This window comes from Mobula hypostoma, chromosome X2 (genome assembly GCF_963921235.1).
Source record: "Mobula hypostoma chromosome X2, sMobHyp1.1, whole genome shotgun sequence".
Taxonomy (NCBI): Eukaryota; Metazoa; Chordata; class Chondrichthyes; order Myliobatiformes; family Myliobatidae; genus Mobula; species Mobula hypostoma.
Genome location: NC_086129.1, coordinates 22,017,385 through 22,029,929, shown reverse-complemented (window position 1 = coordinate 22,029,929; position 12,545 = coordinate 22,017,385). Strand labels below are relative to the sequence as shown.

Genomic DNA, 12,545 nt, shown 5'->3' with positions numbered 1-12,545 from the left:
ACATAAAGGGTCTAGTTTCCTTGCCTTTCAAGGCGACCCACTATCTCACTGGCTTTTCCTCTGTCTGTGGTGTTGCATGAAGTATAATTTTTATCTTTGCAGTCCATTGCCACCCTAATGCAACCTTCACATGGTGCCCCTTCTATTCCATGACTCACTGATAACAATAAATTTAATTGGTACAGGGTTTTGACCCAACTCATTGCAGATGATACAAAGATGGTGAAGGGGAAGGTAGTGTTGTGGAATTGGGTAGGCTGCAGAAGGACTTGTTGGAAAATGCATGGTCATGCACTTTGGTAGTAGAAATAAATTTGCAGATTATTTTCTAAACGGGAAGAAAATCCAGGAATCTGAGATGCAGAGGGACTTGGGAGTCCTTATGCAGAACACCCTGAAGGTTAACTTGCAGGTTGAATCGGTGGTGAGGAAGGCAAATGCCATGTTAGCATTCATTTCAAGAGGTCTAGAGTACAAGAGCAAAGATGTGATGCTGAGGCTTTATAAGGCACTGGTGAGGCCTCACCTTGAGTAATGTGAACAGTTTTGGGCTTCTCATCTTAGAAAAGATGTGCTGGCATTGGAGAGGGACCAGAGGAGGTTCACAAGGATGATTCCAGGAATGAAAGAGTTACCATATGAGGAACGTTTGATGGCTCTGGGTCTGTACTTGCTGGAATTCAAAAGGATGACGGGGGATCTCATTGAACCCTTTCAAATGTTGAAAGGCCTAGACAGAGTAGATGTGGACAGGATGTTTCCCATGGTGGGAGAGTCTAGGACAAGAGGACACGGCCTCAGGATAGAGGGGCGCCCTTTCAAAGCAGAGATGCGGAAAAGTTTCTTTAGCCAAAGGGTGGTGAATTTGTGGAATTTGTTGCCACATGCAGCTGTGGAGGCTAGGTCGTTGAGTGTATTTAAGGCAGAGATTGGTAGGTTCTTGATTGGACATGGCATCAAAGGTTATGGGGAGAAGGCTGGTAACTGGGATTGAGGGTGAGATTTAAAAATAAAGGATCAGTCATGACTGAATGGTGGAGCAGACTCAATGGGCCAGATGGCCTAATTCTGCTTCTATGTCTTATAGTCTTAAAATTTTTTTTATTATAAATTTCAGTGGTTAATGGCGAGCTGACTGTGCTCCCTGCTGACAGCAAAATTCCAGTTCCTTGTGTCAGTCAGGTGACGCTGACTAAATCAGTTTGGGTCAGTAAAATTTGACATTGAAAATTGTGCATCCCAGTTGTCATGTGAGCAGCTACTTTTTGAAGCAAACCTTTATGGGCTCTTCTTCAAACTCTGCCCTTGTGGATCATAGATCCTTACTGGGAGGAATACCTTTGCAGTTAGCATTAGTTTCAAAGGTACATTTAATGGAGAGAAATGTATACAATACAGATAATGAAATTTTTTTCTTCGCAATGTTACGTACCCCGTAACTGGGTTGCCAAACCAGCAGAAATGGACCACTAGTTGGAGTCTGGATTACTGGAAGCTAATAAAGTTTTATTAAAGAAATAAGTAACACAGTGCTCTAATCGTACGGATATTAATGCAACAGGTTAGCAATGATAAAACACACATGTACACAGAACTAAGGTAATAGGAATCAACCAAGCTCTATCACAGTCTAGGGGTAAAATGATCAGTCTCAAGTGACGCGGAGTTCAGTTCAGCTTAGTACAGTTTGCAGTAATCGCTGTTGTGCTGTTGGGGGGAGAGAGAGAAATGCAAATTTTGATTCAAGCGGACCTTTGATGTTCTTCGCAGTTGGCTTTCGGGTGGACCCTTTTATGTCTTCTATCCCGCTGTGGTCACCGACTGTGACCCCTCCGTTCCGGATACGACCGTTCTTCCGCGGTGAACCCAGTACCCAGGCAAGGGTGGACACACACACCAGGTTCCTGCCGATCGTACCTTTTCACCCTGTCAGTCTATGGTCGGTTCCCTCGAACCAGACCTCCAAACTCCCACTAACTTGTGGGGGGCACACTGCCCTTCCAGGGTCTCGTTATCTCGTGATCTCGTGGTGTCTGTCGTGCCTTAGCGAACCTGTTCTTTTTATCCCCCTGCTGGGGTATCAGCTGTCCATCAAACTTCAAACAGTTCAGGTTCAAAGCAACCGGTCTGTCAGTATTCTGAAGTGTCTCTTTTCGTTATCTCTCTCTCCTCTCTCATTAACATTTTGAATGTTTCTCCATTGTCTCCCTTATCTCTCTCTCTCATTAGCACCAATCGTCTGATAATTTGGTTTGTCGTCACAGCAACCGTCCACGAAAACGGGAGTACCCCAAAGAATGAATGACAGTTAAATGTTAGAACCTCAAAGCTCCCCCCTCCCACGCACATGCAGCAGCAAGGCAATGACACCCCCCCCAACCAGAAAAAAAAAGCAACGGCACCCCCCACTGAGCACTCAAGCATGCAGCAAAGCATCAATAAAGACACAGACTTGCAGTACCCCAAAGACTACTCATTCACCCAGTATTCGACATACCACAGGCTCTCTCTTTCTCCCTAATAAGGAAAAAAGAGGTGTCTGTGTTTCACAGTGAGAGGGGAGACATAACAAACAGCTCACTGGTTTACGATGTTAAAAGTCTGTTGCATCACTTTTTCCAGGCTCTGTGCCCAAAGAACTTGGGTCTTTGAGCACACACCCAGATATTTTCCGTCTCCAACAACACACCGATTCCCTGCAGCGGCACCGACCTCAAGCCTGCCCACCTCCAGAGCCACGAAATCCCGAAGCTCCGAAGATGAGCTAATAATCTAGGCCATGCCCTCGGTATATTGAATAACGGCCAGCTCTGAGACCCCGAGAGCGGGTCCCATTCCCACAAAGAACCGAAGTCAGTATGTAACTCCAGTTCAGGGTTTTCAAAAGAACCCTGAAAGGGAAAAATAGAGATATTAAAGATAGAAATAGAGCTGTTTCCAAGGATGCAAGCAAAGGAGTTGCAATTGGGTGCCATTGTCTCCTAAGCTCCTAAGTTCTGTATTGAGTGCAAAATTACTGTGTTAGGTCTTCTTGAAATAGAGTTGTTTTAGCAGATTGGATATCTGTGTTAAGAAAAACATGTAAAATAGTCTATATGGGACTGCCTATTTACTTTGGACTGCTGTCAGTTCTCCATATTCTCAATTTATGTTGTTCCTATGACTGTTATTTCTTCCACTGCCAAAATTCAAACTTTGGAATGCATTCTAAAATCTTGTAGTCATAGAGACTCTTCGTAAATTCTGTCTTTGACCTGGTTGGCCAAGTAGGTCCTAAAGCTAGTTTGGTGTCAAATTGAATACAGTGCTCCCTGCCTTAATTTTTTTTCTCTTTTGGTGTGAACTCTCCAAGACAGTTATCAACTACTTTCAAAATTAATTGTCCCACTCAAAATTTGGTATCTTACCAATGTTCAACAAGTGAACAGCTCCAACTAGCCACTCAGTTGGCAACTGTGGTTGTTAGCATATGCACACCAGAAATGTTAGTTTGATTCCTGATCTATATTAAGCCATTTCTAAACAGGGTATTAATAAGCAGTACAACTTCTTCCACGGATGCTGCTAGGCCCAAATTTTATTTCAGATTTACAGTATCTGCAGTTTTATGATTTTCATTTAGCAGTGGGACTTTTGGGCTTCCTAGGAACATAATCTATTTTGAAGCCTGATTATATTTTACTGTTGGATTGTGCACGTGTATGGGGTGATGATTGAAGATTTGTGTTACTGTCTAATGATGTACCACTGTGAAGGTATGCAAAACTCCTTTACTGAGCAGCACACAAAATGCTGGAGAAATTCAGCAAGGCAAGCAGCATCTATAGAGGGGAATAAACAGTTGAATTTTTTTCAGGCTGAGAACTGTCATCTATAGAATCTCTTGTGTTTAAAATATCTCATTTCTTTTCCAGATCTAGAAAATGAATTTGCCAAATTCAAACACAAAGTCAAGGAAGCACTCCCTGGTAGTGATTGGAGCCCCTTGCACCAGACCTCTGGCTTACCTCCTGAGTGGGCTGATGTCGTCATCATTGGAGGAGGGGTAGTAGGTTGGTCTACTGCATACTGGTTGAAGAAAAAAGAGGCAGTCCGGGAAGGAGTTCGTGTGGTGGTAGTAGAGAGAGACCCAACTGTGAGTGGACATCTATCAGAGAAATTATTCATTTACTGAGACAAACACTTCTTTGCGCATTGCGATAATAAAACAGATCTTAATGTTAGCATAAAAATCTTCAGCAATAGCATGTATTACTCTAGTATCTTTAATATAACTAGCAACTTCACATCAAGCAATATTTGATAGTCAGATTGACTGTTTAGAGTCTAACATTGGTCAAATAACTGTTCTAAATTGATGTTTGAAGTCATGCTTGCATCATGAATTAAATTCTTTACTAAAGCCCCTTTGTCCCTCCACATATTTTAAGTTTTAACAATCATCTTTAAAAACCAAACTCTTGGACTAATCCTTTGTCTTAATAGCTCCTAAACTGCCTGGGGTTCTGTTTTGAATTAAAATGTTTTCCATTACTAGTGCTAATGATATTTAGAGTGGCTATTGGTACAGTGTTAGAGGCTATTCAGTTCATTGTGCTCCTTGAAAGTGTTATTCCATTAATCCTACTTACTTGCTTTTTATCCATAACCTTTCCATTGTTTCCTTTCCAACTAAATATCCAATTCCCTTTTGTAAGTTACTGCTTTGACTCTGCTTCAGCACAGATCAGAGGTAGGGGTGACGATGTTGCCAATCTGAAAAGCACAGCAGTTTATAAGGATGAACATATCCAGTAGCATTTTACTGAATTTCTCCTTTCTCTCCATGTAGTATTCCAGATCCTCCACAGTCTTGTCAGTGGGAGGGATTCGCCAACAGTTCTCTCTGCCAGAAAATATCCATCTGTCAATTGAGTCTGCTCGTTTTCTTCGCAATATCCAGGTACTGATGGAATGCACGGCCCTTATCTCATCATGCTAGCTGTTGCCTAGTATTTTTGGTTTTCCTAATTGAGCCTGGGTTGGAATCTTTATGTAAGATTAGAAGTTTTAAATGAAAATCCAGCTTTAGTAGTTTTTCACTTTATCTGAAACATTATTCTTCATAAGAACAAGGCAGTGAGTGGTGGGAAAGCACGGTTGAGTCTGATTCTTCTCCCAGGACAAAGGAACCCTTGGCAAATTTGACCTTTCTCCTCCCCTGCACACACATCTCACTAGCAAAGCTTAGAGAACAAAGCTGCAGCTCCTCAATCTGAAAGAAAAATAAAATGATCATCTCAGGTGCATGTTGCAGTCACTGTCGTAATGTCGGAAACATGGCGCAGAATAAGGCCCACACAGCTCCCATAAATATTGACGAGGTAATGATGTTGATTGTGGGATAGCTAATAGCCAGGATTACCAGAGGAAGGTTCCCCCATTATAATGAAATGGTACCATGGATTTTTTTAACCTCAGTTTAACGTATTATTCAATAGACAGGACAGCGTTCTTTTGAACTTCATTTCGTCATGGAGTCATAGAGAGAGATACAGCACAGAAACAAGCCCTTGAACTCTCTTGAGTCTACACCAACATGCAAGCTCCATTTGCTAGCACAGTTTATCCAAAAGGTCATTCTTAAGGCCAGTTTACAAGTCACCATTTAATTTTTTTTGAATGTGGAAAGAAACCTAGCGTTTGGAAGAAACCACACGGACAGTCCTGTTAAGCAGTATCTCTGGGTCAAGTATGTATTGGTTTTGCTCTTGTCTTGTGGCTGACGAGGCTAATGTTGAACCTGAAAATTTTGCTGTAGGTGGGACAGGAGGATTTTGGCTGGGTGTGTACTTGTTCCACTCTTTTGCTATTTTAAGTGGGCTTCCATATGCTCCCAATGAAATGGTGTAAAATTCTCTATATAGACAACCCCCCCCCGCCCCCATTAGGGCTGTTTGGGTAATGGAAATTTGCCCTTGCAGAATTCACAAATCATTTCCCAGAAATTTGAGATGTGGAGTAAAATTTTCTGAGTTTTTGTGGGGAAGGAAAGAAAGGTAAAACAATAAACACACCATTTAGTCTTTTTTTTGTTTTCAGTGTTGCTGACCATAGTATCAAAGTCTCCAGAACTAATTCTTCTTGATTGGCCTAGTGGAATATTTGAGAAATTGTACACAACATAGTAATGTATTTAAATAATTATTAAATTTGTAGCCTCTGAACCATTGGATGGGACATTGGTTTTCTATAATTAGGAACAATGTGTGGTAAATGAATAGTGTGCTTGGTAGAGTAATCTAAAGAAAGACTAGTGACGAGGTGAAGCTCATTGTATGTTTGCCCAACAGGAACACTTGAACGTAGTGAATGAGGACCCTGTGGATATTCACTTTAATCCATCAGGATATCTCTTTTTAGCTGGGAAGGAGCAGAGCGATATCTTGGCAGAAAATTACAATATTCAGAGGTGAGATACTTTAATAATAAAGCCCTACCATACAAGGAATTAGTGAAGAGTTGATGAACAGGGATTATCTGTTACTTTCAATGACTTTTTTTCTTCCAGTTTTTTTTTGTTGTCTTTATAAAATGCAAGACTCATTTTGCAGTGGGGTGCCTCATATTTTTGTCAAACTCATAGAATTAGTACCCTACTAAATCTTAGGAATACAGCTAAATCCAATCCTAGGGCTTAAAAAAAAGACCACTGATACCATAAAACTGAACTTTAAAACTAAAACTTCCATATTTTACTCTCAAATCAGGCAGGATTTTTAGTGAGCAAAACAGGATTGACATTTTAGGTTGATTTGCATTAGATTGCAGGGGACTGTCTTGTCTCCCTTTCTCTTCACCAATTACACCTCGGACTTCAACTACTGCACAGAGTCTTGTCATCTTCAGAATTTTTCGGATCACTCTGCCATAGTTGGATGCATCAGCAAGGGAGATGAGGCTGAGTACAGGGCTACGGTAGGAAACTTTGTCACATGGTGTGAGCAGAATTATCTGCAGCTTAATCTGAAAAAGACTAAGGAGCTGGTGGTAGACCTGAGGAGAGCTAAGGTACCGGTGACCCCTGTTTCCATCCAGGGGGTCAGTGTGGACATGGTGGAGGATTACAAATACCTGGGGATACGAATTGACAATAAACTGGACTGGTCAAAGAACACTGAGGCTGTCTACAAGAAGGGTCAGAGCCGTCTCTGCTTCCTGAGGAGACTGAGGTCCTTTAACAGCTGTCGGACGATGCTGAGGATGTTCTACGAGTCTGTGGTGGCCAGTGCTATCATGTTTGCTGTTGTGTGCTGGGGCAGCAGGCTGAGGGTAGCAGACACCAACAGAATCAACAAACTCATTCGTAAGGCCAGTGATGTTGTGGGGATAGAACTGGACCCTTTGACGGCGGTGTCTGAAAAGAGGATGCTGTCCAAGTTGCATGCCATCTTGGACAATGTCTCCCATCCACTACATAATGGACTGGTTGGGCACAGGAGTACATTCAGCCAGAGGGACTCATTCCACTGAGATGCAGCACTGAGCATCATAGGAAGTCATTCCTGCCTGTGGCCATCAAACTTTATAACTCCTCCCTTGGAGGGTCAGACACCCTGAGCCAATAGGCTGGTCCTGGATTTATTTCCTGGCATAATTTACATATTACTATTTAATTATTTATGGTTTTATCACTATTTAATTATTAATGGTGCAACTGTAACGAAAACCAATTTCCCTCGGGATCAATAAAGTATGACTATGACTAGAACTGAGTTTTGGCAGTGTTCTAATTAAAGGTCATTGACCAGAAATATTCTTTCTGTTCTTCTCTCTATAGACACTGCCTGCTTTGGTGAGTATTTCTGGTATCTTCAGCTCAGAGCCCAATCTTATTGAAACAGGTGTACAGTATATACTAGAAAATTATTAGCATTACAAAAAGTTTGATTTCCTTGTGGTCACCCATTTCAATTTCACTTCCCATTCTCATTCTGACTTGTCAGTCGTTAGCTTCCTCTGCTGCCATGATGAAGCCACACTTGCGTTGGAGGAGCAATACTTCATATTCCATCTGTTTAACATGAACATCAATTTCTCCACCTTCCAGTGACTTGCTGAGTTCCTCCAGAATTTTGTGTGTTGCTCAAGATATCTAGCATCTGCAGAATTTCTTTAAGAAAATTCTTATTGAGTTTGTCTTGTTGATTAGGTGGGGATCGGAATACTCATTTACTAGCTTGGCTTCCAAAGAATGATCTATTTGCTCTCTACTGTCTAGCTCAAGGGTTCCCAACCTTTTTTATGCCATGGAGTCTTGCCATTAACCAAGGGGTCCTTGGACGCCAGGTTGGGAACCCCTGGAGTGGGACTGTGACAAAGGGAAGCATTTTTTACAATGATGCAGCTTGGGAGCTGCCAGTTCTCAGTGTAACAGATCAATGATGCTTGATTTATAGCATTGTGGATCAGTGGAGGATCGGGTTTCTTTCACTTGTCATTAGTGGTAAGAAAATGAGGAGTTGATCTTCAGAAGCAGTTACTTCAGACCCTTTATGTAGACATAGCGGCATTGCTTTGTGGGGTGAATCTACAATAATGTCAAAGTGAAATGTAAAGAGCGATATGAAGGTGGAGTTAATGTAATGTTTGGTTCTCAGGAGTCAGGGAGCAGCAGTCACTCTCTTAACACCTCAGCAGTTACAAAGGAAGTTCCCATGGATCAACACAGATGGCATTGCTTTGGCTTCATATGGTGAGTCCATCTTGGAAAGTAACTGATAATAAAAAGTATAATTATTTAAAAACTGACTGTTTTGAAGAATGTGTGAAATATCATTGCATTTTAGCGGGCTTTTGTTAAAACTACTAAATGCTGGTCAAGTGTAGAACAACTAAATCCAGCATGTAATACTATTCAACCCCAGCACACTGCATCACCCAAGCTCTGAAGAAGAAAACTGAAAGCTGTTTTCCATTCATTGGAGCAGCCAAACTGTTGAATTTCTCAATGACATCTGTTTTGAAATAGTAGAAATGTTATACCGTGGTCTCCTGATTACCAAGAATGAGGATAGGTCTATCTAAAATTTAAAATCTATGATTAGCAGATTGGAGGGATTTGCATCTAACATTCTCTGTTGAATTTTAATACTCACCATAAAATTGCACTACTTACTATAAAATGGCTGATCTTAACAAATTGCAATTAAAGAGATCTCCACAATCTCATGATGGCACTGTTCATGAAAATCCATGGTTATGGCGATAAGGCAGGAACTGGATACTGACTGTGGATGATCAGCCCTGATCACAGTGAATGGCGGTGCTGGCTCGAAGGGCTGAATGGCCTACTCCTGCACCTATTGTCTATTGTCCAAATTCCATTTCATGCTCCCAATATTAATGTAATGTAGTAAGTGTTCCTGGTCGTGAGTTTGTAAGTGAAAAAGAGTTGAACATCTCTTGATACTGACGTCTGACTTGTATCTCCCCCTTTCCCAGTTCTAACAAAAAGTCACAGACCCAAACTGTTGACTGTTTCTCTTTCCATAAATGGTGCTTGTCCTTCTAGGTTTTCTGACATTTACTCTTTATTTTAGATTTCTAGCATCTATGTAGAGTGGTGTATTTTCCCCATTTTCCCCTTAACCAAGAATTAGATTGTGAGATAATGTTTTGTTTCTGAAGTTCCAGTTTGTGGGATTGTATTTAATTGCAGTTACAAAAGAGACCAAAAAACAACGCAGAGAGAACTTGGTGAATATCACAACAACAGATATCTTTTTATGGATTAACCTTGGTAAACGACCTGAGCTTATTTAGTTAAGTGTTAAGAAAACCATTACGCACACATGGAATATGGTCAAAAGTTTATCAACTATTTGGCTTTATGAAATGCCTAAAGGAAGAAAGAAAGGCTGAAATTCCAGAGCTGAAGGCATGAGTCCCAGTGTAAAGGTAATTTAAGTTTAGTTATGATGAAGTAGGCCATGAAACGTTTTAGGTAAGATTGAAAATTTAAAAATCAAAGCATTGTGCAATTGAAAACCCATGTATGTCAACAACTTTGGCAGATAAAAATCCATTATTACTAATTTGATATATTGATGAACTATTGGGAATATAGATTTTAAGGCTGAAAAAGGTTGCACTACATGATTCCAAAAGCAGAAGAGGAATTTTGTTGTGCATACTCCTCAACCAAAAGCGTCAGTGATTAAAGAAAAAAGACACATGTACTTACTTCCCACTTCCAAGTAATTTGATTCAATCATTGGTTTTAAGTGCATCTGATGGGCATTTAAGATCATTAGTTTTCAATTTGTGCTTTGTAATTGTACCTGGACCAAAACTGAAATTCTGCTGTCTATGAAATGACTGGAATTGGGATAGCAAATGTTACCCTAAAAGGATCTAGGTGGAAGTAACACTCCAGTAAAATGAAAATGCAAACTTTTCTGAATTTGCCTACAAGTTGTTCATTTTATGATCTGTGGCGTAGGTTTGGAGAATGAAGGCTGGTTCGATCCCTGGCTACTACTGAATGCATTCCGTAGGAAGGCCATCTCAATGGGCGTTCATCAGTGTCATGGAGAGGTGGTGGGTAAGGACATGTGTATATTTAAAAATGCAAGTAGCCGCAGGAGTAGGTCATTTGGGCCATCAAACCTGCTATGCCTTTCGTGTCTCACTTTTCTATCTTAACACCATTATCCAGCAGTGTCCCATTAACCCTTGATTATGTTAATGTGCAGAAATATTCAGTGCTGTTTTATTTTGTTTTGAGTGAACTCAACAACTGAGCCTCCTCAGCCTTTTTGGCTAGAGAGTACATCACCCTTTGTATGAAGACATTTCTGCTAATCTTAGTCCTAAATATCTTGACCCTTATTCTCCAACTGTGTTCCTTGGTCAGGGAAAACATACTCCTTCCACCTGGCTTGTCAAGCCTTTCAAGCAGTTGGCCTCTAATCAATTGGGTTTTGCAGCTCCTTGACAGTTGGAAGTTGTTTGTAGGAGCTCATTTTACAGATTAAGCTGATAATCTTGGTCATTTTTATGTGCCATTGTCTGAAAGAGAGAATTTAATTCATACGGTACCTTCTTTTACACCCAGTTGTTGCTGAAATGGGAGTACAGCCAATGAGCCACTGTTAATGTCTGAGACACAAATATAATCCATCCAATTGAGTTGCCATCACAAAGCCCACAGCAATATGAGAAGTAAATCTAAGAATACTTGGTTCCATTCTTTTTGCCACTCACAATGTGGTGTATAAATACTGTTTTGTTCTGTGCATCTTATTGTGAAGAAAATATTTGAAAGATGGATGCTGTTTCCATAAGATGTAGGCCATTTGGCTCATCGAGTCTGTTCTGCCATTTGACCTTAGCTGATTTATTTTCTCTCTCAACCCCATTCTCCTGCCCTCTCCCTGTAACCTTTGATGCCCTTACTAATCAAGAACCTGTCAAACTCTGCTTTAAACATCGTCAGCTCCTGGGTACACAGAGGCTCCATCTTCCTCTTACCCCAATCATCCCCTCTCCACTGACACCCCCAGCCTCCCCCCTCTGATCCGAGCTCTCAAGATTCCAGCCTTGAACTCCAGGCCGGGTCTTTATGTGCTGCTATTGTGACTCCCGTCTCCCTTTCCCCCACCACCACTCTGCAATCCCATCTCCTTCAGATCCCATCGTCAGCTCCTGGGTCCTCAGAGGCTCCATCTTCCTCTCACCCCAACCCTCCCCTCTTCACTGACACCCCCAGCCTCCCCCCTCCCCCCTCTGATCCCAGCTCTCATCCGTGCCGGGTCTTTACCATCCCCTCCGACCTTCAACTGTCGGAGGCAGAACGCTCTGTCCTCAGTAAGGGCCTCACCTTTGTCCCCCTTCGCCCACACCTCAGCGAGTTCCGCATTCGCCATGATGCGGAACTCTTCTTCCGCCGTCTCCGTCTCCGAGCCTACTTCTTCGGCAAGGACTCTTCCACCCCCACCGATGACCCCTTCTCCCGTCTTCAACCCTTCTCTTCTTCATGGACACCCCGCTCTGGTCTTCTGCCTGCTCTGGATCTCTTTATCGCTAACTGCCGTTGGGACATCAACCGTCTCGACTTCACCGCACCTTGTCCCCATTCCAACCTCACTCCTTCGGAACGCTCTGCTCTCTACTCCCTCCGCACTAATCCTAACCTTATTATTAAACCCGCCGATAAGGGGGGTGCTGTTGTAGTCTGGCGTACTGACCTCTACCTTGCCGAGGCACAGCGACAACTCGCGGATACCTCCTCTTATTTACCCCTGGATCGTGACCCCACTAAGGAGCACCAGGCCATTGTCTCCCACACCATCACCGACTTTATCCGCTCAGGGGATCTCCCATCCACTGCTACCAACCTTATAGTTCCCACACCTCGCACTTCCCGTTTCTATCTCCTACCCAAGATCCACAAACCTGCCTGTCCTGGCCGACCTATTGTCTCAGCTTGCTCCTGTCCCATCGAACTCGTTTCTGCATACCTCGATACGGTTTTATCCCCCCTTGTTCAATCCCTTCCTACC

At 42.2% G+C, this 12,545-nt stretch overlaps 1 protein-coding gene across 2 annotated transcripts in view; it reads left to right on the top strand.

Moving 5' to 3' along the window:
• foxred1 (FAD-dependent oxidoreductase domain containing 1) overlaps window positions 1-12,545 on the top strand; it is a 47,369-nt gene that overhangs the window by 6,457 nt on the left and 28,367 nt on the right. For both annotated transcript variants that reach the window (XM_063038702.1, XM_063038703.1), the window contains exons 2-6: window positions 3,915-4,135; window positions 4,832-4,942; window positions 6,333-6,451; window positions 8,640-8,734; window positions 10,484-10,585. In XM_063038702.1, coding sequence (XP_062894772.1) covers window positions 3,915-4,135; window positions 4,832-4,942; window positions 6,333-6,451; window positions 8,640-8,734; window positions 10,484-10,585 — 648 coding nt within the window. The remainder of the gene's footprint in view (window positions 1-3,914; window positions 4,136-4,831; window positions 4,943-6,332; window positions 6,452-8,639; window positions 8,735-10,483; window positions 10,586-12,545) is intronic.